General features: G+C 39.7%; 1 protein-coding gene across 1 annotated transcript; it reads left to right on the top strand.

The window, feature by feature from the left end:
* The first annotated feature begins 8,103 nt into the window (after nt 1-8,103).
* On the top strand, nt 8,104-16,006 carry TEX55 (testis expressed 55). The gene is made up of 3 exons (XM_056109132.1): nt 8,104-9,072; nt 9,966-10,088; nt 15,938-16,006. Exons 1-3 carry the CDS (start codon nt 8,104-8,106, stop codon nt 16,004-16,006), a joined length of 1,161 nt encoding a protein of 386 aa, XP_055965107.1.
* Nucleotides 16,007-26,949: the final 10,943 nt, after the last annotated feature.

Here is a 26,949-nt window from a genome sequence, read left to right as displayed (position 1 = left end):
ACATATGAACCTGGTTTAGAAGCACAAACCTGCCGCCCAGAACACACCTGGATAATCAATGTAGGGTAAGGTCCCATTGAAATAAACTGACTAGCAAATTTAATTCCATCTGAAATTTCCCTTGGGCCTAAAACCAATCATTCTCAGGTTCTGCGAACTGGGATCTATGTTCAGGAAGACAGTCTATCTACTACAATGACATTCTCAAAAAAACAAAAACAAACGAACAAAAAACTAATCGGGGCTGGAGCGATAGTACGGGTAGGACATTTTCCCTGCAACACCTGACCGGGGTTTGATCTCCAGCATACCATATGGTCCCGTGAGCCTGCCAGGAGTGATGATCCCTGAGCGCAGAGCCAGAAGAAACCACTTAACAGCGCTGAGTGTGTTCCAAAAAAAAACAAAAAATCCCCGCAAACAAACAAACAAACAAAAACCCCTAAAATCTAGTAAATAACCGGCAGAAACTAGGAAAGTTTAGAGAAGTTTTTTTTCATCATCACTATTACGTTTTCTTCCCAGGAAGAACACTATGCTAATTACCGGCTAGTCTTTATTTGAAGGAAATGGGCTGTTTTACTTGACTGGTAAATTAGTGAAGAATAATTTGAGCTTGTTTGGCTCAGGTTTCTCATCTTTTTTTTCAAACATGAGATGGTTATAGGAAACATTCATTTCCGTACCTCTTCAAAGACCCTGAGCCCCTAGAAGCAAGCATTGGAAAGAAGGCTAGAGACTCACCTGAAGTCTGGGTTTTCCTTAATGGGTGGTGAGGGAAAGACCCTGAAAATTTTAGGGCTCAACATCAGCAAGTCCATTTGGCTCAAATATATAAGGTGAATCCTTTGATTGGCTTCTAACGGAGGCAACTCCTTATTAACCATCTCCCAGTCCTTTTGTTTTATTCCTCAAACTCTTCCTAACTCAGCCGAGAAAAGTCATATTTCTCACCCTTCTCTTTCTTTCTACTCTTAGATAAAGTGGAATATTTGTTTTTTTAACTTAATATGAATACATCTTTTCCAATGCTGCACTTTAGAACTGCTTACTAAATATAATCCCAAGGTAGTTTACTATTGTCTGATTCAACTTTGGGTTGTTGCTGCTCCCTAGTGGAAGAAATCATGCCATAAAAAAATGATAGAGAGAGAGAGAGAGAGAGAGAAGTAAAGTGCCAGCCATAGAGGCATAAAAGGGGAATTCGAAGAAGGTAGGAAGGACACTGGCGACATTGATGCTGGGAAATGTACACTGGCAGAGGGTGGGTGTTGGACACTTTATGAATGAAACCCAATCATGAGCCTTGTAACTGTGTATCTCGCAGTGATTTTATTTAAAAAATTTTTTTAAAAACTAAAAAAAGACAGCTTTAAGTAAGTGATTCATCTTTTTAAAATAATATAAAAATTAATTTTTAATTTAATTAAAACAATTTTATTCAGCTTTCAAATACTCATGTTTCAAAAAATATCCAAATTGCATTAGGATCACAATAAAATTTTTTTGCATTTACAATTTTAAAAATTATTTGCATTTATTTGAAACTACAGTCCATTTTGTAAAGTTAGCTATACTAAGTAACATATTTCACTTTTTAAAATCTTCACCAATTATGCAAGAGATAGTACAGCACATAGGGGTGCTTGCCTTGCATGTGGCCGACCCAGGTTAGATCCCAAGCATCCCAGATAGTCCCCTAATCCCACGCAGGAAGGGATTCCTGAACGCAGAGCAAGGAGTAAGTCCTGAGCACCGCCAAGTGTGGCCCAAAAACAAAAACCAAAATAATTTTTCACTGTATCACACTGTATCACTGTCATCCCATTGTTCATCGATTTGCTCCAGCGGGCACCAGTAACATCTCCATTGTGAGACTTGTTGGTACTATTTTTGGCATATCAAATATGCCACGGGGAGCTTCCAGGCTCTGCCGTGCAGGTGGGATACTTTCGGTAGCTTGCCAGGCTCTCCAAGAGGGATGGAGCAATCGAACCTGGGTCAGCTGCATGCCAGGCAAATGCCCTACCCACTGTGCTATTGGTCCAGCCCACGACCAAGTATGGCCAGAAAAGAAAAATAAGGAGAAAAAATAGCATTGAATTTCACTTAAAAAATTATTTCCCCCCTGGAACGGAGAAATAGTACCACTGAGTACTGGCCCTCATGTGGCTAAATCAAGTTCAATCCCAGGCACCATATATGGTTCCCGAGCCTTGCCAGGAGTGATCCCTGTGCTCAGAACCAGGACCCAGCACTGTGAGGCATGGCTTGAAAATAAAAGCAAAAAGAATAATTTCCCCCAAATCCAACATCTTTTCATCATTTAAAAAAGAATCAGAAAACAAAGAACTAAGAGAACTTCTTCTATTGGATAAAGGGTTTTAAATTAAAAAGCCACATCATACCAAAAGACTTCCTCATACTCAGGAACAAGACAATGATACCCATCCCTACCTCTTCTATTAACCACTGTCCTAAAAATTCTAGTAAAAGTGGTTAGGCAAGGAGAAAAAATGTCATATAAATTGGGAAAGAAGAATAAAACTATCCCTATTCACAGACGACATGATTATATGTATAGGTATAGAAAATTATATGTATAGAAAATTATATGTATAGAATTATATGTATAGAATTATATGTATAGAATTATATGTATATTATATGTATATTATATGTATAGAATGTATAATATATGTATAGAATATGTATATTATATGTATAGAATTATATGTATAGAATTATATGTATAGAATTATATGTATAGAATTATATGTATAGAATTATAGGTATAGAATTATAGGTATAGAAAATTATATGTATAGGTATAGAAAATTACCTGAAACACACACAACACTAAAACTATTAGAAACAATGGATTTAGAAATTTCAGCAAAGGTACAGAATGTATTATCAACCCTCAAATATCAAAGGTATTTCGATGTACTGCCAATGAACAATTCAAAAATTAGCTCAAGAAAATAATTTCATTTATAAAATAAAATACCTAAGCATACATATATTTAACTGGGAGGTGGGGATAGGGTCAGGAGAATACTGGTGCAATGGAAAATCTATACAAAGAACTATAATACTTGTTGAAATAAAGAAGTGGGGAAATAACTCATAGTCATGAATTGAAAGACAAAATTCCTAAAATGGGATTACTACTTAAAGTGATCTATAGATTCAATATATTCCCTGTCAAAAATTCTAACAACCATTTTGTAGAAAAGAAAAATTCATGTGATTTCAAGGATCCTTAAATATTCAAACTTTTCTGAAGTTGTAAAAGCCACATCTCAATTTTAAGACTTATAATAAGGTAATACGAATTAAAGCTGGCATAAGGATTGTTTTGTTTTGTTTTAAGAAAAAAGATATAGAGGCCTGAGCAATAGTACAGCAGGTAGGACACTTGCCTTGCATGCGGCCAACCCAGGATCAATCCTCAACATCCCATATGATCCCCAGAGCACCACTAGAAGTAATCCCTGAGTGCAGAGCAAGGGAGTAATCCCTGAGCACTGCCAGCTGTGGTCCCCAAAACAACAGAAAAAAAAATATAGAGATATAGATGAGTGGAACAGAACCTAGAGTTTAGAAATAAACACTTGTCTATGACTGTTTGCTAAATTACCTTCCCTTGCTGAAGTTCTAAACCCCAGTGTTGGACCATATTTGGAGGTAGACTTGATGCCTTAAGATAAGAGAAAGTAAGTAAAGGGACAAATAGGATAACCTCTCAGAAACCTTATTGCAAACTATAATGATGGGTCTCATTCTCCTAAAGAGCCTTGAATATAATCTCAGGGCTAGGATGAAGGAGACGTTACTGGGGCCTGCTTGAGGCAATCGACGAATAATGCCCCAAAGGAAAGAGGAGAGAGAGGAGAGAGAGAGAGAGAGAGAGGGAGGGAGAAAGAGGGAGAAAGAGAGAGAGAGCCTGACATAGAGGCAGGCTTGGGGGGGGGATGGAGGATGGCAGAAAGGAAACTGGGGTCATGGGTGGTGGGAAATGTATGCTGGTGAATGGTGAAGGGACTGGTGTTGGAACATTGTATGACTGAAACCCAATCATGAACAACTTTGTAGATGAGTATCTTATCGTGGCTCAATTAAAAAAATTAATTAAAAATTGGGGTCAGAATAATAGTACAGTAAGGTACTTAGCTTGCAAGCAGCCAACTCAGTTTCAATCTCAAATTTCAATCTCCCCCAAGACCTGCCAGGATTATAAACCACTGCCAGATGTGGCCAAACAGACAAGCAAAAACTTAAACAAAAAAAGAAGAGATCAAAAGAAAAAGGTGAAATCACGTAGCTTACTACAACTTGTCAAGCAAAACTGGAGGCATTGTTTTAAGCAAAATAAGGCAGAGGCAGAAAGACAAATAGCAGATTATTTCATTCTTCTGTGGAGTACAGAAAGTCAAAACAAGAAAATAGACAGTACCAGATAATGACAAAACCTGGGCATTGGAATTAAAAGACAAATACTAAAAAGTTGGGGGTGGAGAGAGAAGATAGAGCAAGGAGAGCCAGAAGGACAGAGTAGTGGACAATGGGCACATAGGTGGTTAGAGAATGTAGTAATTTTGAGTACTGACACCATAAACTTTAACACTATAATAATTACCTGAACTATTATAAATAAAAATATTTTTAGAAAAGCAAAATGTAACCATTAAACAAAATATTAAAATAAGACACTTATTTTCACTGGTAAGCTAGGTAAAAAAGAAAAATACACGGAGAAACTTCATATTAGTATAGAGAAATAACACTATCGTATATTAATAGTAGGACTAGTTTGGCTCAGAAGACATTTTAAATGCAGTACTTTCAAAAGAGAAAAATGAGGACATTTTCTTAATCAAAAAAAAACATGATAAAAATGTCATTTTAAGAAAATAAGTCAAGCTTGCAAACTGTTTGTAAAGAGATTGTCAATGCAGAATTGTTAAAAGCAACAAAATTAATTCATATAATAGATTGCATGTAAATTTTAAAATAGCCACTCTATGAAGCACATGAACTAAATTACATATTATCTCATTTAGCTGTCAAAAGAACTCTGAAAGCTATTATATTATTCCATTTTCATCTGAAGATGAGAAAATTACGATTTAGAGAAATAAAGGGATTTGTTCAAGCTCAACCATCTATCTAATAAATTGCAGAAATAGAATAAACTTGGTTTGACTATGAAAGTGTGGTTTAGATTATATTTATTGACAGGGTAGGACATTTATACAATGGAGTTAAATAAAAATGTAGTTAAATATAAAGAAGGGCTGCACGGTCGGCTTCATTTTATAAAATACACAATTATTTTGAGCTGTAGAGATACTAAGGCTCCTGCCTTGCATAAGCTGACCCAGATTTGATCCTCAGGACCACAGCTGGTCCCCTGAGCACTGACAGGAATGCTTACTGAGCACAGAGCCAGGACTTAGTACTGAGCACTACCAGGTATGGCACTCCAAAAACAAACAAACAAAAAAACCCAAAAAGACAACATATTCACATTAGATGTAAGACATTAGATGTTGATAATTTGCAAAGAAAATTTTTCTTGAAGGATATGCATCAAAACATCAATAAAAGTTACAAACCAGAGTACTTGGAAAACCTTTTCTTTTTTCATTTTGAAATAAATTATCTAATCTACACTGAGCGCATGAAGGTACCGGCAGAGGAACAAAGGCATGCGGGTCCCGGGGCTGAGATCTCCAAGCCTGCTTGGATCGGGGCTGAGCATCCTCCACCCAGATCTTCCATCTTCCAGTAGGCAGGGGTCACACCTACCATCTGACCCCCAGTGCCGTGTAATCCTATCAACAGCCAAGACCCAGAGACTATAAAACCCAGCTCCCGGAAGAGAACAGCGCAGAGTCTCCTGCCCCCGTGCCTGACTGTCCTCACCGGGGCCCCTTGGAGGGGAGCAGATTGAGTTTCCCACCCCGCCCTGAACAGAGCTCCGACAGCCGAAGACCTCCAGAACCAGCCACCACCATGCTGAGACCACTCTCCACGCGCATGAAGGTACCAGCAGAGGAACAAAGGCATACGGGTCCCGGGGCTGAGATCTCCAAGCCTGCTCGGATCAGGGCTGAGCATCCTCCACTCAGATCTTCCATCTTCCAGTAGGCAGGGGTCACACCCACCATCTGTCCCCCAGCGCCATGTAATCCATCAACGGCCCAGACCTACAGACTATAAAACCCAGCTCCTGGAAGCGCGCTGCCGCATTTGCGGCTGCGCGACATCTTATTATCTCATTCTTACTTTGGACAACCTGGCAGGTTACTAAATATTACCTGCCCACATGGCAGAGGCTGGCAAACTCCCCGTGGCGTACCCAATATGCCAAATACCAGTAACAATGATGGGTCTCATTCTCCTAATCCTGAAAGAGCCTTGAATATGGCATTTTTTAAAATCTCAGGGCTAGGACGAATAAGGGCCTGCTTGAGACAATTGACAAACAGCAGAATGATTATGATCGTGATCATGATCTACACTGAGAAAATATACATCAAATTTTAAACGTTTTCCTCATGTTATTTTAAGAAGTTTGAGTCACAGTAGATTTGTTGCTAAAGTACATGTGGTGTCAGTGATCAAATCCAGGCCTCCTCTATACCATGCAGGCTCTCCAAGTATTCCACTGGTTCTCAAGCCCCAAAGACCAGAAATTTATCCAAAGAGAGCTTGGAAGAATTCACCTAGCAGAAACCCAGCCAAAACTGGGCCCCCCTCACCCGACACATCTCCAGGAATGCCCTTACAGTTTGGATACTTCCAAAGACCTCGGTGGAAGATTTGGAGATGTCCTCCCGAAAACTATGGCCAGGGAATAAGGTGATGCCCTCAGCTATTTCTGTGGCTTCTTCACTCACTACAGCATTCAAAGGACAGAACTTTCGTCTATTAGTTTTTGACAACCTGCCAAATACTGACATTAGAGAATCGTAAAATGTAGCTTTTGAGCTGGTACAGGTTAATACATGCTTTTTAATTTTACAGATATTTTTTCTTTTTTTTCTTTTTTCATAAAAGTTCACATTACCACTCAAACCAAAACAATCATCCTACAAATTCTCTGGCCTCTAGAAATGAGTTTTCCATCAGATTCTAGGCTGGGAAAAGTCTCCTCACAGAAAACTCTGGCTGCAAAAGCTACCTAGCACTAAAACCACAATATGTCCTTTACCCTACAAAGTCAAGGTCTAAGAAAAATTTCTCAACTCCATGTTTAGCTCTGTTTTTCTGCTCTTGTAAATCTCAGTTTTCTGTGGTCACTTTTATACACCCTTTCTTTCTTTATACAACTTGAAAGCTGATTCTTTCATCCTATAACCAAAACCCGTCTTTGAAGTCAGTGCTCCAGCTATTTGGAAGCATATTATGAATCCTAAATATAAACCCTAAGAAATCTTAAGCCCATTTATTTTTTAAAAACGTTATCTAAATGAGTACTAATTTAGGTGTCGTAGTTTAGTATTGAGGGGCTAGAGTGACAATACAATGGGTAGGGCATTTGCCTGGCACATAGCCAACCCTGGTTAAATTCCCAATATCTTATATGTTCCCAAAAGCACTTCCAAGAGTAATTCTTGAGTTCATAACCAAGAGTTCCCCTTGGCATTGCTGAGCATGGCTACAAAACAAAATTAATTAATTAATGAAAATAGTATTGATGTTCTTGCTTTATACTCGCAGTGCTGCTACACCATACCAGAATGTCAAGATCCTCTACTGTTATCCCAGTGCCTATTTCCCATGTCCTTAATATCCCCCAATTTACAATTATATTGGCCATATTTTAGGGGTGATTCCAATTAGGAATGACCTCAGATTTTGGGAGAAAGGTATCCACGTCACTTCCGGTGATACATAACTCCAGGCCACATTCGGAGTTGATGACAGCGCTTGCCCCCACCAATCCGCACTGCATGGAAGAGCCCAAGTAACGCCCAGGCCCAACAACGCTTGCACTCTGGGTGGAACGCTCTCTTCCGGTTGCCTAGACTACAGGCCCAGGCCCCACCCACAGGGCCTGGAAACCTAGATCAGCCAGGGACCAGGCAGAGAATGGAAGAGAACCTGGAGGGATCCTTGGGATATGAAGACAGCCAGAATGACAAGAAAGCCGAAGGGGATGAGGAGATGGCAGATGATGAGACTGAAGACACAGCAGCTGACCAGTCTCCCCAGAGACGATTTAGCCAGTCAGAACACACCAGAGATGTTAGTCGTGATAGTCAGTCATCCCAAAAGACTGATCAGAGAAACTCTGTGCAGATGAGCAGTGGGACATCTACCAGGCAAGTTCATGGTGTAGAGCCCGGAGAGTCTAGCCGCCAGATGTCTGCTCAGCTTGAAGAAAAAACTGTTCAACGCAGATCATTGGAAACGGAGGAAAGGAGAGCTTCTAAACAGAGCTACTCTCCTTTGCCTTCCCAACTGTCTAATGAAGTTAGTAAACGGAAAAAAAGTAGTATGGTTGACCAAAGGACTGCTGAGCAGATAAGAAGATTGTCGAGCCTCGTTCAACCAAAACCTCAACAAGAAATTGACTCTGGATTGCTTGACCAAACTGGCGGAGAAACATTAGCAAATACTCTACACAAAACGAATGAAGAGAGTGAACTAGCTGCTGACCAAGTAGATCATCCTGACTTCAGTGAACAGGACACTGAATCCATGATTCCAAAAAGAGAAAACTACCCAGAAGAACTCGATTCTGAATATAAAAGACTTTATAGCTTACTAAACAGCTCATTTGCCATTCTTGGAGACGAAGAGGCACAAGAAGATTCTTTTCAGACATCCTGCAAATTTGACCTTAGTCAAATAAAAGAGAAAATTTCCCAAACTTCAGTTTCAAGTGAATCTGATACTGAAAGTCTACCCAATCTGCAATCATTCACATTATACGATCCCCAAAACACCAGTATTTTACAAGTTAAAGATGAATCCCTTAACCAAACACTCCCTTCTACCTCAAGCACGTTGGACTATATACGCAGTAAAGAGAAATCTCTAAATGTATCCTACTCTGTAGGTTAAGTGGGCATTTTGATATTCTCCTGGGAGGTGATGGTGGCGGAATGGAGGAGGAGAGGGAGGGTACATATTGGATCATAGATAAGGAATAAACCCATGTATTACAATTATATATGCTCCATACATACTTCCCGATTCTGGAAGAGCAGAAGGATGAGGAAAAAATATTTTTTGAGAAAAAAATTTAATGTATATCCTTCTGTACCCTTCTAAGGTCATTTGAAAAGGATCCATAAACCTTCCAGGATACCTTGGTTTCAATTTCTGATTCTACTGCTTTTTGGCATTTCCTTTTCCCCTCTCCAGCCTTCTGCCAAAGTAAAGAGATAAGGAGTACAAAGCCCTGTGAAGGGAAAAGTATTTGAAGTAGATTGGACATTTCTAGACTACCTCTCAAGACTGGAGGTGTAATGTTCTTTTACCTGGAAGATTAGCAAGGTCTCTCACATAGAAGTTTTCTCATCAACTCCTAATATTAATATCTCATTAACACCAGATCTGACTTTTTTAAAAAATTTTTATTGAATCACCATGAGAAAGTTACAAGCTTTCATGTTGGGGTTACAATTACACAATGATCAAACACCCATCTCTCCACCAGTACACATTCCTCACCACCAATCCCCCCCCCTCAGTATACCCCCTTCCCCACCCTCCCCCTTCCTCCATGGCAGACAATATTCCCCATTCTCTCTACTTTTGGGCATTATAGTTTGCAATACAGACACTGAGAGGTCATCATGTTTGGTCCATTATCTACTTTCGGCACACATCTCCCATCCCAACTGATTCCTCCAAATCTGACTGTTAAAAGCAACAATAGCAACAAAATGTTCCCAGGATTTTTTATTTATTAAGAACTCTTGGGGTAAATAATTTAATTTCAGGATGAACATTTAAATGATGAAATGAGTTTTTTTCGACGGCGGTTCCCTTCTTTACTATACGAAGATCCTTATGAAGTTTCAGTACGCTACATGGAGAAACACAATATTCTGCAAATATTCCAGGTAAATCTCTGCATCTCTTTATTTCTTACTTTTACAGAAGTTATAATGTAGAAAACAAACTTTAATCTGTCTCTCAAGAGGTAATAAACATGGTCTTGCTATAATAGGGATAGAATTTCATTGAGAAGTCAGTGTTTTAAAATATTCAACCAAAAGTAGCAAATGAGAAACATCAGGTGAATGATATGAAACCCTTCAGAGTTTTGCTTGGGGTTTGTTTTTGTTGGTTTGGGGGCAGTGCTCAGGAACCATGCCTGGTGGGACTCAGGGGTATACTTGCTGTGTCTTACCTGCTGTGCTATTTCTTCAGCCTCCAAAATTTTCAAAGTTTAAAGATCTTGTAGGTTGACTAGAGGGGGAAAATCTGTCCATAGTTAAAATTTGAACCATACTATAAAGGAAGGAAAAACTACAGGCAATTGAAAGGGAAAGAAATGAGCAGGAAGGAAGATATTTTTGAAAAATGATCATTTGTGTGAACACCTAATAAACCATATTCTTTAGGGATTAAAAGGAATAGTTGAAGATTATTTATAACACTGTAGCACTGTAGCACTGTCCTCCCATTGTTCATTGATTTGCTCGAGCAGGCACCAGTAACGTCTCAATTGTGAGACTTGTTACTGCTTTTTGGCACATCGAATATGCCACAGGGAGCTTGCCAGGCTCTGCCATGCGAGTGGGATACTCTTAGTAGTTTGCTGGGCTCTCCAAGAGGGTCAGAGGAATCGAACCCTGGTCGGCCATGCGCAAGGCAAATGCCCTACCTGCTGTGCTATCGCTCCAGTGATAATAAAGAAAAGATTATTTATTATAATATCTATTATATATTTTATTATCACTGTCATCCCATTGTTTATCAATTTGTTCGAGCGGGTGCCAGTAATGTCTCCATTCGTCCCCCTCACGTGCTAGTGTAGCCGGATGGCATATTTCAGGCTCTTTCAGGGTCAGGGAAATGAGAATCATCATTGTTACTGTTTTTGGCATATCGAGTACACCACGGGTAGCTTGCCAGGCTCTACCATGTGGGTGGGTTACTCTCAGTAGCTTGCCAGGCTCTCCGAGAGACATGAAGGCTATTGAGCAGCCTCTAATTGCCTTTACAGGTGTTCCCAGTCAGGCATATATGCAGGCAGGATACTTTCGGTAGCCTGCCAGGTTCTCTGAGAGCAAGAACTAGATAATAAGAAGTGCTTCTGGCAGTTTGGGTTTATCTCTGGATCTTGGCCATTGGTGGGATTACAGGGCAGTTGGTGGGTGTAACTGTCTAGCTACTGGAAGATAGGGGATCTGGGTGGTGGAGGCCCAGTCCCGATCCAAGCAGACTTGGAGATCTCAGCCCCGGGTCCCGCACACCTGGGTTCCTCTGCCTGTTCCTTCATGCGTGAGGCCCATCTGAGCGTGTGGAGAATGGTCTTAGCATGGCTGTGACTGGGTTCCAGAGGTTTTCAGCTCTGCTCAGGCGGGGAGGGAAACTCAACCCACCTCCCTCCAAGGGGCCCCAGTGAGGACAGCCAGGCGTGGGGGCAGGAGACCCTGCGTTGTTCTCTTCCGGGAGCTTGGTTAAAATCAAAGCCCTGCAAGCTACCCGTGACATATTAATATTCCAAACACAGTAACAAGTCTCAAAATGAGACATTATTTGGCCCACTCGAGCAAATCGATGAACAATGGGAGGACAGTGACAATTATATAAAAATAAATATATAATAATCATTACATATTATATAATTACAATATTATCATATATAAAACATATTATATATTTATTATATAATAATAAATAAAAGATTATTTGTAATTCTTGAAATTATAAGTTTGGAGGGGGAGCTTTGGTCACATCAGCGGTACAGAGGACTTACTCATAGCTCTGTGCTCAGGAATCTTTCCTGGTAGAGTTTCAGGTAGTTTCAGGGTGGAGTTTCAGGGAGTTTTAGGGACCATATGGAATGCCAGGGATGGAATTCAGGTCACCATGTGAAAGTGCCTACTGTATTTCCTTTCCTGCCATTTATAAAGCTTATTAACCTCAATGTGGGGGTGAAATCTATTGCCAAATATTCTATTTTTGAAAAGTATGAAATTACAACACATTATCGCTTTTTAAAAAAATTTTGTTTGGTGGGTTATTTTTGTGGAATTTGGTTGGCATGTTTATTTTTATATTAATAATATTGAATGTATCGCCGAATACACATCCGACAAGGGGTTGATATCAAGGATATACAAGGTACTGGTTGAACTCCACAAGTAGAAAAGACCCAACCCCATCAAAAAATGGGGCAAGGAAATGAACAGAAACTTTTGCAAAGAAGAAATCCGAATGGCTAAAAGGCACATGAGAAAATGCTCTACATCATTAATCATCAGGGAGACGCAGATCAAAACAACAATGAGATATTATTTCATACCACAGAGACTGGCCCACATCCAAAAGAACAAAAGCAACCGGTGTTGGCGCAGATGTGGCAAGAAAGAGACCCTCCTTCATTGCTGGTGGGAATGCTGGCTGGTTCAACCCTTTTGGAAAACAGTACGGATGATTCTCAAAAAATTAGTAATTGAGCTCCCATCTGACCCAGCAATACCACTCCTGGGAATATATCCCAGAGAGGCAAAAAAAGTACAGTCGAAGTGACATCTGCACTTGTTTGTTCATTGCAGCACTCTTTACAATAGCCAGAAACTGGAAGAAACCTGAGTGCACAAGAACAGATGACTGATTAAAGAAACTTTGGTACATTTACACAATGGAGTACTATGTAGCTGTTAGAAAAGATGAAGTCATGAAATTCACATACAAGTGGTACTACATGGAAAGTATCATGTTAAGCAAAATGAATCAGAAAGAGCGGGATAGACATAGAAAGATGCATTCATCTGGGGAACATAAAGTAACAAAATGAGAGACTAACACCCAGGAGTGGCTGAAATTAGTATCAGGAATTTTGCTCCATGACTTGGAGGCCAGCCACTCGTGCTACTGGAAGGGGAAGCTCAGATAGAGAAGGGAGCACCAAATAAAGGGTGTTGGGATGATGCTCCCAGGATGGGAGAAGCATGCTGAAAGTAGACTATAGACCAAACATGATTGCCACTCAATGCCTCTCTTGCAAACCACAGGACCCAAAATGAGATAGAGAGAGAACAAGGGGGAATGCCCTGCCACAGAGGCAGGAGGGGATGGGGGGGATGGAGGGTGGGACTGATGCTGGGACCCGTGGTGTTGGAGGATGATGGGCACTGTGGAGGGATGGGTACTTGATCATTGTATCACTGAAACGCAAGCACAAAAATTTGTAAGTCTATAACTGTACCTCATGGTGTTTCACTAATAAAAAAATAAAAATTAATAAGAATAATAATGAATATAATAATATATGATATAATAGCATGTTCATAAACTAATTGTGGTTAGAAAGATATAAAACATAAATGATCCACTTCCAAAAAAATATGAAACTGCGAGGCGGGTATATTGGGTCTGATGAGATATCTCAGCGGGATAGAGCACATGCAGGAGACACAGGGTTGATCCCTAGCACTGAATGATCTCTTGAGCACCACTAAGAGTAGCCTCCAAGCACTGCCACATACTACCCATCCCCCAAAAATGTTAGATTTAGAGCAATGAGTACACATTTCACAAACTTTTAATCCAAGATTAATCATTAATTTTGCCAAAGCTTGTCTTTATGATTTGGGTAAAATTACTTAACTTGTGATAATCTCACCCTGTTCTATGCCTTTTATTCTTAGAATGTCCTATTGTAGAGTAGAAACAGTGATTAGAATTTTATAACTTTAATTAAAGAGCTGTTGATGTTGCTGACCAATTCAAATTATTCTAGAAATAATTTTTTCCATCTGTAAGGGGAAAATAATACTTATGTGTACATCACTCTTATAATAAAAGTAGAAAATAAATGTTCAATGAAAAAATGCAAATGAGGAAACTTATTGGTGTGGGTGTATTAAACAAATATTTATGCCTAAAGTATGTCCTTTTGTTTTTCCCTGCAAATGAGAATTCTGCTTGCTTTATCATTTCTTGAGTCATGCAGCAACAAAAAGGTGTAGAAGTGAATATTTGAAGTTTTGCACATGATTTCTCATTTATTATAAACAATGAACATCATTTTGATCTTTTAGAATCAAATGCTTCAGAAAGAATGTTCTATGTAAAATTATATAGTTTTAAAATTTTTATTTGAAAGATGACTATTCTTCATAGCAAATAGTTTATTAATCAATTAATTTGTCTAGCAAAATGAAATTTCTCAAGACAAAAACTTCCTCCAAAACATTCCTTTTAATCTTGGTTTAGAATAGAGAGCTTGGAAGGGACTGGAGTGGGCAGGTAGTGGATCACTGGGACCATGATATGGAGAGAAGCAGACACGATGATGGCGGGTGTGGAGCTGTGATGTTTTATGTAAGAAGTCTGCCAACAGCAGTTTTGTAAGACAAAACAAAATTTAAAAATATATATATAAATATATCCATTGCTACTCATTAACATAATTTAATTCTTCCAGATTTTACCTTAGTTTGCCTAATTTTACAACTGCTAAGAAAGCAATGGGTCACTCACTTTGCTGATTTAATTATAAATTTAATTAAAATGTTTATAGTCTCTGAGTCTTGGCCGTTGATGGGATTACATGGCGCCAGGGGGCCAGGTGGTGGGTGTAACCCCCACCTACTGGAATTTGGAGGATCTGGGTGGAGGATGCTCGACTCCAATCCGAGTAGGCTTGGAGATCTCGGCCCCGGAACCCGCGTGGATTTGTCCCTCTGCCAGTACCTTCAAGTGTGCGGAGAGCGGTCTCAGCATGGTGGTGGCTGGTCCTGGAGGTCTTCGGCTGCCGGAGCCCTGGTCGGGGCGGGGAGGAAAGCTCAACCCGCTACCTTCCAAGGGGCCCCGGCAAGGAACAGCCAGGCGCGGGGGCAGGAGACTGCACTGTTCTCGTCCGGGAGCTGGATTTTATAGTCTCTGAGTCTTGGCCGTTGATGGGATTACACGGCGCCAGGGGGCCAGGTGGTGGGTGTGAGCCCCGCCTACTGGAATTTGAAGGATCTGGGTGGAGGATGCTCGACTCCAATCCGAGGTCTTCGGCTGCTGGAGCCCTGGTCAGGGCGGGGAGGAAAGCTCAACCCGCTCCCTTCCAAGGGGCACAGCCAGGCACGGGGGCAGCTCCCGGACAAGAGAGAACAGTGCAGTCTCCTGCCCCCGTGCCTGTGGAGCATCCTTATCTTATCAGGGCATCTTTTTTATGAGATCTTATTATCTCATTCCTACTTTGGACAAACTTGCAGGCTATCGAATGTAGCCTGCCCACAGGGCAGAGTCTGGCAAACTCCCCGTGGCGTACCAAATATGCCAAATACCAGTAACAATGATGGGTCTCATTCTCCTAAAGAGCCTTGAATATAATCTCAGGGCTAGGATGAAAGAGACGTTACTGGGGCCTGCTCGAGGCAATCGACAAATAACAGGATGATGAAATGAAAAATGAAAAAAAAATTAAAATGTTACAGTACATATTAGCTGCATGGCAGAGCCTGGCAAGACACCCGTGGTGTATTTGATATGCCAAAAACAGTAACAATAACAGGCCTCATTCCCCGACCCTGAAAGAGCCCCCAATATGTCATTGGGCTACACTAACATACAACAGGGACGAATGGAGTCATTACTGGCGCCTGCTCAAGCAAATTAATGATCAATGGAATGACAAGTGACAAGTGACATATTAGTTTGGTGCAAAATGGCATCTCAAAGATACCTTGAGTCCATAATTTGAAGTCAAAGTCGAGATATGATGCTTTTTGCTTTCTCTCAGCAGATCACTGAGAACTTGGTGTATGAAAAGCCCGAGGACCCCCTGAGTTTTATGCTGTCTCAGGTATGAAATAGGAGGAGACCATTGTTTTTTTCTGTTTGTTGGAAAACAAATGTACACACACAAAAAGTTCAACTCAGTGAATTATCATAAAGTGAACAAACCTGTAACCGTCATTCAAGTTAAAAAATAACACAGAGGTGGAGATAGATGGGAAATGTGGATGGGAGTCGCAGGTAGAGCAATAGTACAGCAGGTGGGGCATTTGCCTTGAACGCAGCTGACCAGAGTTGAATCCCTCCATATGGTCCTCTAAGTCAGGAGCAAGCCCTGAGTACCCCCAGGCATGGCCCAAAAACAAAACAAAACCGAAAAACTAAAGCGTTGCCAGTATGCCAATAATTACTTCCTTGCCTTTTCCTTGAGTTATAGTTCCCTTCAAAAGAACTATTATTCAGACCTTTGTGACAATGGCTTTCTCCCTTCTCTTTATATTTTACCACTTTCTGTGAATTGTGAAACACTGTTGTGTACATTTGCCAGCTTTTTCCACATTGCATAAGGGGGGCATATAGTAGGGAATCATTTGTATCTGAGTTCTTTGCTCAAACAATGTCCGTGAAAGAGTCAGATTGTTGTGACTGTTGTGATGGCTCAGAGTCCTGTATTGTCATTACTGAATGAGATTCATTGCTTAAAATGCCGCGGTTTACTCATTCAGTGATGGATGTGGACATTCAGATTCTTTCCATTTTGATGATATCACCAAAAAAAATCCCATGAATCTTTGTGCACATAAGTCTTGATATACATGCTCACATTTCTCTTGAGTATATATCCAGGCGACTGACTGCTGGATCCTAAGAATATACTGGCTTAGCACTGGTAGATTCTTTCAAAGTTTTCCAAATTGATTATATAACTTTACAGTCCAACCAGCAGTCTGAATTAGATTTCTAGTGGTTTTACATCTTTACCACTTATTTCCAACCCTTAGAATTATTATTCTTTTTAATATTGCCATCTGGATGGTTAGTAAATCACTGCCATTTAAATCTGAATTATCTTTGCTTTTATTTATAGACAACTTGAATATACTTTCCCCGCTATTTTAACATTTGTTTTTAACCATTCAAAACTATTTTCCATATGCTGAATGAGCTCTTGGTAATTATGTTTGCTGTGTCTTCCTCTCTTTCTCTGCCTTCTTATTCTTTCTCTTAAATGTATTCTCAGGGGTGAGTACTGGCTCTAGCCGTGCTTAGTGGACCATGTGGGATGCAGGAATTGAATCCACGTTGTCTTTGTGCAAGGAAAGCGCCCTCCCTGCTGTACTATCTCTATAACCTGAGTATAAGTTCTTTCTTTTTTATTTTTTGCTTTTTGGGTCACACCCAGCAATGCATAGGAGTTACTCCTAGCTCTGCACTCAGGAATTACTCCTGGCGGTGCTTGGGGGACCATATGGGATGCTGAGAATTGAACCTAGGTCGGAAGCATGCAAGGCAAATGCCCTACCCACTGTGCTATAGCTCCAGTCCCTGAATAAAAGTTCTTAATTCTAAAATTTAAAGTTATTTTTATTTATGTATTGTTGATATCCTATTTTTGAAGCCTCCCCATAGTCCAAGTACCTGAGCATAGTGCCCTACATTATTTAATTTGTGGAGTTTTGTCATTTTTTAATTTAACTTGATTTTTATCTTTTACATTTATATTAATGTATGAGGAAGCGTCACACTTTACTTTCTTCCAAGTAGTTTATTTGATCAAATACCTTTTCTTAAAATGACCATTCCTTCCACTGCTCTTTATTTTATTTTTATAGTATATTTATCATTCTTGCTCAAACAGCACAAACTGTCTAACACCCTTTGTTAAATATTTAACACCCTTTATTAAATATTTAAGACTTATTAGAAAGCAAACTACTTATTATTATTCTTATTCTTCTTTGAAAATGTCTTGGAGCTTTTTCTCCCTCCGAGGAAGCCTGTGCTCCCTCTTCAACATATGTCACTGTCACTGTCCTCCTGTTGTTCATCGATTTGCTCGAGCAGGCCCAGTAACGTCTCCATTGTGAGACATTTTGTTACTGTGTTTGGTATATTGAATACTCTCGGTAGCTTGCCAGGGTCTCCAAGAGGGACGGAAGAATCGAACCCGGCTCGGCTGGGCTGGCTGCGTGCAAGGCAAATGCCCTACTGCTGTGCTATCACTCCAGCCCTTCAACATATATTACTCTTTTTCTCCTCTCACATATCTCTAAGTAGCAATGTAGCACTGTCCTCCCATTGTTCATTAATTTGCTCTGGCGGACCCAGGAATGTCTCCATTGTGAGACTTCTTACTGTGTTTGGCATATAGAATATGTCACGGGGATCTTGCCAGTCTTTGCCATGCAGGTGAGATATTCTCAGTAGCTTGCCAAGCTCTCCAAGAGGGGCGGAGGAATCAAACCCAGCTCGGCCAGGTCAGCTGCGTGCAAGGCAAATGCCCTACCACTGTGCTATTGCTCCAGCTCCATCTCTAAGTAAATTTATCTTAATAAAGCCATTTTTGATTCACTAAAAAATTGTTTTGGATGTTCTTGGAACTATGCATTTCCATATTCATATTTTAAATGACTTGTCAAGTTTGACAAAAGCACACATAGTGATATTTTTACTGTGATTGGATTGGATTGAATTTTTAGACTTGGGGAGAAGTGACAGCTTGAAACAATGAGTATTCATTTGTGGAGTATAGAATGACATAACATGAGGCCAACACACAAGGACAGTAGATACAAGGGCCAGGAGGATTGCCCCATAGCTGGAATCCTGCTCATCAGCGGAGAAGAGAAGGCAGAAGGAATAGAGAAGGGATCACTAAGAACATGTTGGCTGGAGGAATCAGTCGGGATGTGAGATGTGTGCTGAAAGTAGATAATGGACCAAACATGATGACCTCTCAGTGTCTGTATTGCAAACCATAATGCCCAAAAGTAGAGAGTATGAGAAATATTGTCTGCCATGGAGGCAGGGGGAGGGGAGGGAAGGAGGGTATACTGGGGAGATTGGTGGTGGGAAATGTGCACTGGTGGAGGGATGGGTGTTTGATGATTGTGTGATTGTAACCCAAACATGAAAGCTTGTAACTTTCTCACGGTGATTCAACAAAATTTTAAAAGAAAAAAAAAGAAACAATGAGTATTTTCGATCCTTATCCTCTCTATTTATTTATTTGCTTTTGAGGCATACCCAGTGGTACTCAACAGTTCTTCACAGCTCAATTTTTTTTAATTTTTATTAGTGAAACACCACGAGGTACAGTTGTAGACTTATAAATTTTTGTGCTTGGATTTCAGTTATACAATGATCAAATACCCCTCCCTCCACCAGTGCCCATTTTCCACCACCACCAGTCCCAGTATCCATCCCTTCTCCCATGCCCCTATCCCACCCTACTTCTGTGGCAGGGCATTCCCTTTTGTTATCTTTCTCCTTTTGAGTGCTGTGGTTTGCAAAAGAGACATTGAGTGGCAACCTTGTTTGGTCTGTAGTCTACTCTCATCACGCATTTCCCATCCTGAGAGGGTCCTCCCAACACCCTTTATTTGGTGCTCCTTTCTCTATCTGAGCTGCCTTTTCCCCTAGCGTGTGGGGCTGTCCTCAAAGCCATGGAGTAATCCTCCTGGTACTTATCTCTTTACTTTTGTTGATATGATGGATTATGTTGATTGATTTCCAAATGTTAAACCATCTTTGCATCCCCGGGATGAATCCCACTTGGTCATGGTGTATGATCTTTTTGATGAGTTGTTGAATTCTATTTGCTAGTATTTTGTTGAGAATCTTCGCATCTGTGTTCATCAGGGATATAGGCCTGTAGTTTTCTTTTCTTGTGGTGTGTTTGTTTCCTTTTGGTATTAGAGAGGTATGGGCTTCATAGAAACTGTTTGGGAGAGTTCCTGTTTTTTCAATTTCCTGGAAAAGCTTTAGAAGGACTGGCAGTATGTCCTCTTTAAATGTTTGGAAAAATTGGCTAGTGAATCCATCTGGCCCTTGGCTTTTGTTTTTGGGAAGACTTTTGATTACAGTTTAAATTTCCTTGGTGTTAATAGGTTTATTCAGGTACTCTAGATCTTCTTTATTCAGCTTTGGGAGATGATAGGAATCCAGGAATTTGTCCATTTCTTCTAGGTTCTCTTGTTTCATGGCATACAGACTTTCCAAGTAGTCTCTGATGATCTTTTGGATTTCTTTGGTTTCTGTTGTGATATCCCCCTTCTCATTTCTGATTTGGTTTATTAGGGTTCTCTCTCTCTTTTTCTTTGTGAGTGTTGCTAGTGCTTTATCTATCTTATTTATTTTCCCAAAGAACCAGCTCTTGGTTTCATTGATCTTTCTGATTGTTTCTTCGGTTTCAATGTCATTGATTTCTGCTCTAAGTTTTATGATCTCTTTCCTTCTGCCTGATTTGGGCTCTTTCTGTTGATCCTATTCTAAGGTCTTGAGCTTTCACAGCTCAATTTTTAAGGCTTCCCCTGCAAGCAGTGCTCAGCCATGTGGTATCAGAAATTGAACACGGGCCTCTTATCCACAAAGCAAGCACTCTAACTCATTGACTCTTTCTAACCCCTACATTTACTTTTGGTCTTTTATTTTTCTCAAAAAAGTATTTCTCAATACTATTACTGTCTGCATAAAGGTTTTACATAGGCTTTTGATAGGCTTATTCATAGAGACTTTGTAATTTGGGTATTATATAAAGAAACTTAAAATTTCAAACTTTTAAAATATGCAATCATATTACTTGCAAATGGTGGTAGTTTTTGTTTTGTTTTAAACTTTTCAATTGTTATCTTTTTCCCATTATTTTTTGCATGTGTTACAGATCTTCCCTTTATCCCTTCAAATCTACCTCTCTCTCTTTTCTACCCTCAGAGAAGCTAATCTGTATGGACTACATCAACAGATTCTCATTTCTTCTGACTTCCAGCTGAGTTCATACTAGGGGAAACTCCAGAGGAAGATTGTAAAGAGGTTAAGGTCAAGTTTATTTTCCTGGCCTTTTTCCTTATGATCTGTCCATCTTGAATTGTCTGAAGGTCACTGTTCCTTTCTTTATGTGATTCATTGCTCCTAAATTTCAGTAACATTCCCTCCTTTTAAACTTCAGACCTGAGGTTAGCTAAACTTTTACTAACTTTGGATTATCTCCTGTGACTCCCTTATTTTTTATTCTGTTTAAGTAATCTCTCATTAATAAACTAAATTGGACTCTATTTTTTAATGTGGGATCTGTTTCATGATGAATCCCTAACTAATATACTCTCCTTGTTAGGAATTTGCAATAGAATTAATGTTAAGTGGAATTAGTTTCAGTGGGTTACCTTGCTTGTCCTTTAAAAATGTTTTCAATATTTAATTGCTAAGCATGATATTTATTGTTTTATTAATACTGTTAATCATACTGAAGAATTAGCCTCTTAGTAAATTTTCTAAGTGTTTCATAGCACAGCAGGTAGGGTGTTTGCCTTGCACACAGCCGACCCGAGTTTGATTTCTCTGCCCCTCTCGGAGAGCCCGGCAAGCTACCGAGAGTATCTCGCCCGCACAGCAAAGCCTGGCAAGCTCCCCGTGACATATTCGATATGCCCAAAACAGTAACAAGTCTCACAATTTGTCGTGAGATATTACTAGTGCCCGCTTGAACATATCAGTGAACAACAGGAGGACAGTGCTACAGTGCTACATATAGTAAAGCAGTTGGATGGTTTTTCTTGTATTCTGGTTTGGTGGTGAATATATATATTTTCATTTTTAAAACTTTTAAAACACACACATATGTACATAAAATATACAAGTCAAAACTATATAATATTAATTCACAGGCTGAAGAGATGGTTCAACCCTTGCACCAAGCTGAGCAGGCTTGGTCCCTTAACACCACATATCCAGGAGTCATAAATCCAGCACCACCAAGAGTGACCCCTGACAGCCACAAGCACCTAAAAAAGTCATTAATTCATTTGTCTATGAATTCACACCAGTGGCTTCAAGACATAGAACATTCTAGAACATTCTTAGCTTCTCAGAATCTCATATCATGCTTATTTCTTTGTTAGTAAGCATTATCCTCACTCTAGACTTGCTAACTACTATTAGGTATTATATAAGTAGCACTGTAGTACTGTCCTCCCATTGTTATCAATTTGCTCAAGTGGGTACCAGTAACATCTCCATTGTGAGACTTGTTGTTACTGTTTTTGGCATATCGAATGCACCACGGGGAGCGTGCCAGGTTCTACCATGAGGGCCGGATACTCTCGATAGCTTGCCAGGCTCTCCAAGAGGGACGGAGGAATCGAACCTGGGTTGACCGTGTGCAAGGCCAATGCCCTACCCGCTGAAGCAATAGCTATTGCTTAACTTATGATAAGCAAATTCAAGGCACTAAATAATGCTGATAAAACTCAAATGCAGAAAGTAAATTTGAGAGGGCCAGGTGATGGTACAGCGGGTAGTTTGTCTGCCTTGCACAAGGCTGACCTGGGTTCGATCACCCGCATCCATATGATCTGAGCCACGCCAATACTTATCCCTAATTTCAAAGCCAGGAGTAAGCTCTGAGCACTGCAAGGTGTGTCCCAACAGCTCCCCATCCTCCCCGGAAAAAAAAGGGAAAAAGGAAAAGGAAGTACATTTGGTCATTCCCTCCAACTGCGGGCATTAGCTGTTAGCTCTAAGATCAATGACCCTATAAGCAATACTCAACTAATTCGTTGCTTTTTAAGTACTTTTTTGGGTAGGGGGTTGTTTGGGGGCCACATCTCCCAGTGTTCGGGAGGAAAGTCCCTCCTGGCTCTGCTCAAGGATCACTCTTGGCAGACTCAGGGGACCCTTTAGAATGCCAGGGAACAAACGCAGGTTGGTCATGTACACGGCAAACACCTTTACTGTGATACTGTCTCTCCGACCTTCTGTTTTGTTTAATGCTTTCTTAGCACCCCAAACACAATTAAGAACAATTAAAGAACTATCTTCGATTCTAAAAAATGAAGCTCTACAGGACAGACACGTTCCAAGTAGAAACTGCTGGTGCTGACTGCGAAGAAAGCCTTTGATCCCCATATCCCCATACCTCAGCCTCTGACACACCCTGATAATACGTACAATTTGGGGGTGGCTTCTTTTAAGTATTTATTCAACTTGTGCATATTATTTCATTTTCTTTTCTGCATTTTTTATTCTAAATGCTAGACATTAGACATTTACCGTTAGACTGTTATGAGTAGTGCTATTTATATACAGTGAGTGTTTATATAGTCTTGCTTGCTTTCCTATTGTGTTTATTCGTAGAAATGAAATCATTTAATCATAAGGTACTACCATAAATTCAGCTTTAAAGATGGCTGAAAACTTTTAAAATTACTGAGACAGTTTCCACTACCAATTAAAGTAATACTGTTGTTTTCTTTAAATTCCCATGCTTGGCATTTTAGACCTCTAGGAATTGGGCTTAAAGTTTTCATCAAACTAGAAAACTATTTCTTCAAATATTTTCTGCCCTATGTTCCTCTCCTCAAAACTCCCATTACATATTCATTGGGTCACTTGACATTACTTCACAACTCACTTGATACTCTGTTTATTTTTTAATTCTTTTTCCTCTTTATGTATTGGATAACCTCTAATTACTATGACTTCAAATGTATTCATCTTTTTCTGTACTGAATAAAATATCATTAGTGGTAAAGCACCGATATATTTTTCATCGCAGACATAATTTTTAATTATAAAAGTTTAATCCCTAGGTTAAAAGTTTTATCTGTGTTTTTCCTAGTTTATATGCCTAATTAGTTTTTGAACATAGAGAATAGAATTATAACAATTGCTTTAATTCTCCCCTTTCTTTATAGACATGGTAATTTGGGGGTATTTTTGAAATATAGCATTATATTAGTTTTATATGAATACCTGGTAATTTTTCTAACTTTCTAAGATAGTATATTCACATACCATAACAAATTAAACTATAAATCAGTAGCAGAAAAAACACAATAAAGATTTAAGTACTTATAAATTTAATACACTTTTAATAATTAGAAGAAATATTTTAGCAAAATTTAAAGAAAAAATATAAAATTTAATTGTTTATATATTTTAAAAGAATATTCTCAAATCAGTAATCACGTTAAGTCCTCAAGAACCATGAATGGAAAAGCATGATAAGTGTGTGTTGAGTAGAAAATGAAATAGGCTGTATAATGGAAATCAACAAACAAAAGCAATAGATAAAATGAATAAAAGTTAAAGATGCTAGGAAGCCAGAGATGTGACTCATTAGAAAAGCACATGACGGTATGTGAGACCTGGGGTACAAGAGGGGGCGGAAATTAAGTTTTTGAAAGGTTAATAAAATTGGTAAATTTCTAAAAGGTCTAAGAGTGAAAAAGATGTGCTACAGAGATGGTGTAGCAGGTAGGGTGGTTGCCTACCTGCTATGTAGCTGACAGGCGTTCCAATCCCTGGCGCCTCATGTGGTTCCCCAGACTTTCGAGGAATAATCCCTAAATGAAGAAAGAGGAGAGAACACTGAGCACCGCTGGGTGAACCAAAAATAAATAAATGGGACAAAGAAAAATGAGACAACTCAGAATAACCAGAAATGAAATGGAAAATCTCTCTACAGAACCCCCAAATATCGTAAGGAGCACAGGAGCTACCATGTATATAAACTAAACAATTTTAATATAATGAGCTTTTTATTAAAAAAACTATAAACTGTCAAAACTTGGGGCCAGAGAGATAGTACTTCAGGTAGGCCTTTGCATTGCATGCCACCAATCTGAGTTTGATACCCATTATTCCATATGGTGACCCAAGTACCAGCCAAGAGTAATTACTGAGTACAAAGCCAAGAGTAACCCCTGAGCATTGCTGGATGTGGCCCCAAAATAAACAAAAACAACCAAGAGGACTATCAAAACCTATCAAAAATAAAATAAATAAAATGAAAAGTTCTACATTTTTTAGGAGTGATATACGGTCTATTTAAAAGGTAAGGTAAAGGCCCTCCCATTGATCATCGATTTGCTCGAGCGGGCCCAGTAACGTCTCCATTGGAGACTTTGTTGTTACTGTGTCTGGCATATCGAATACTCTCGGTAGCTTGCCGGGCTCTCCGAGAGGGGCTGAGGAATCGAACTCGGGTCGGTCATGTTGGCTGTGTGCAAGGCAAACGCCCTACCGCTGTGCTATCGCTCTAGCCCATTACAGAGATTTACTCAGTTAAAATACTTAGGTAATTTTTAGTATGCTTTAAAGCATCAAAGATGCAGGTGCTTGAATAAGTAAGTAAGTAAGTAAGTAAGGGCCCTCCCGTTGATCATCGATTTGCTCGAGCGGGCCCAGTAACGTCTCCATTGGAGACTTTGTTGTTACTGTGTCTGGCATATCGAATACTCTCGGTAGCTTGCCGGGCTCTCCGAGAGGGGCGGAGGAATCGAACTCGGGTCGGCCATGTTGGCTGCATGCAAGGCAGATGCCCTACCCGCTGTGCTATCGCTCCAGCCCAGGTGCTTGAATAGTTATAATTATTGCATATATTTTGTAATAATTAGCATTGTATTAGTAGACTATTTTATCAGAGTACAATTTCAGATTCTCTATCAGATTTCCAATATTTCCCCATCACAATCTATTGGAACCCTGGCCCCCAAGAGCCCTCTCCCCCACACCCCCTTGCTAACCTCAGCTCTGAATTTCAAATCTAGAAGTTTGTTGTTGTTTGGCACTATGTGTTACCTTGCTTTGTTTCTTTATAACCCATATATGAGTGAGACTTTCTGTATTTTTATCTCTCTGACTTATTTTGCTTGGAGTCACCCCGCCCCCTCCGACTCTATCTAAACAGTAGCAAAGGGCAAGGTGAATACTTATGCTGCTAATAATACTTGTGGTCTATTCATACCTGGGCCGTAGAGATAGCATAGAGGGTAGGGAGTTTGCCTTGCACTGGCGACCTGGGCTCGATTCCTCCGCCCCTCTTGGAGAGCCAGGCAAGCTACCGAGAGTATCTCGTCCACGGGGCAAAGCCTGGCAAGCTACCCATGACATATTCGATATGCCAAAAAGCGGTAACAACAAAGTCTCACAATGGAAACATTACTGGGCCCGCTCAAGAAAAATCGGTGAACAACAGGAGGACAGTGCTACAGTGCAGGGCAGTGCCACCATTCATACCACATCTTGAGTAGTATGACAGTACCACACTGTTCATGACACATATTGAATAGTACCACTCTTCATACGACATCTTGAATTTCATCACGTTTTGAATAGTATGAATATTACTCATATCGCATCTTTTTTATGCATTCATCTGTCTGAGGTTACTTGGATTGTTTCTGGATCTTCGCTTATAAGTTCGGCTGGAATGTGCATATGTCTTTGGGAATTAAACCTTTTTATTCTTCAGCTATATGTCTATGAATCTTACTGCTGAACCATATGGGACATCTTTCTTAAATATGAGCAATCTCCACATTATTTTCCAGAGATGATTTACGTTTTCTCTAGTAGCATACAGGATTTCCTTTGTCTTTACATACCCACCAACACTCGTTTATAGCTTTTGGTGCAGTTCATTCTCACATGTGTGATATGATCTCATTATCTTTAATTTGTATTTCCCTAATAAGTAATAAATAAAGCTTTTTTCCTGTTCCTATTAGACATCTGTGTGCTATCTTTCTGTACAAGCCTGTTCAGTTCTTCTCTCTGCTTTTCAAAAATATTGTTTTCTTGTTGAATTATATAGTGTGCAAATATTTCCTCCCATTTAGTATGTGTCTTTTTACCCTAAGAATACATCTACTGTGCAGAACCATGTTAGTTTATGAGTCCAATTTGGTCTACTTTTCTTTTATCTCCCTTTCATTGGAATTCAATTACCAAATATCACTAAAGTCAATATCACAGAGTATTTTACCTATGTTTTTTTCTATGTAATTTATGGTTTTA

This window comes from Sorex fumeus, unplaced genomic scaffold, assembly GCF_029834395.1.
Source record: "Sorex fumeus unplaced genomic scaffold, SorFum_2.1 ptg000265l, whole genome shotgun sequence".
Classification (NCBI taxonomy): domain Eukaryota; kingdom Metazoa; phylum Chordata; class Mammalia; order Eulipotyphla; family Soricidae; genus Sorex; species Sorex fumeus.
Note: the sequence above shows the minus strand (reverse complement) of the source record. Positions and strands in the feature narration are given on the sequence as shown.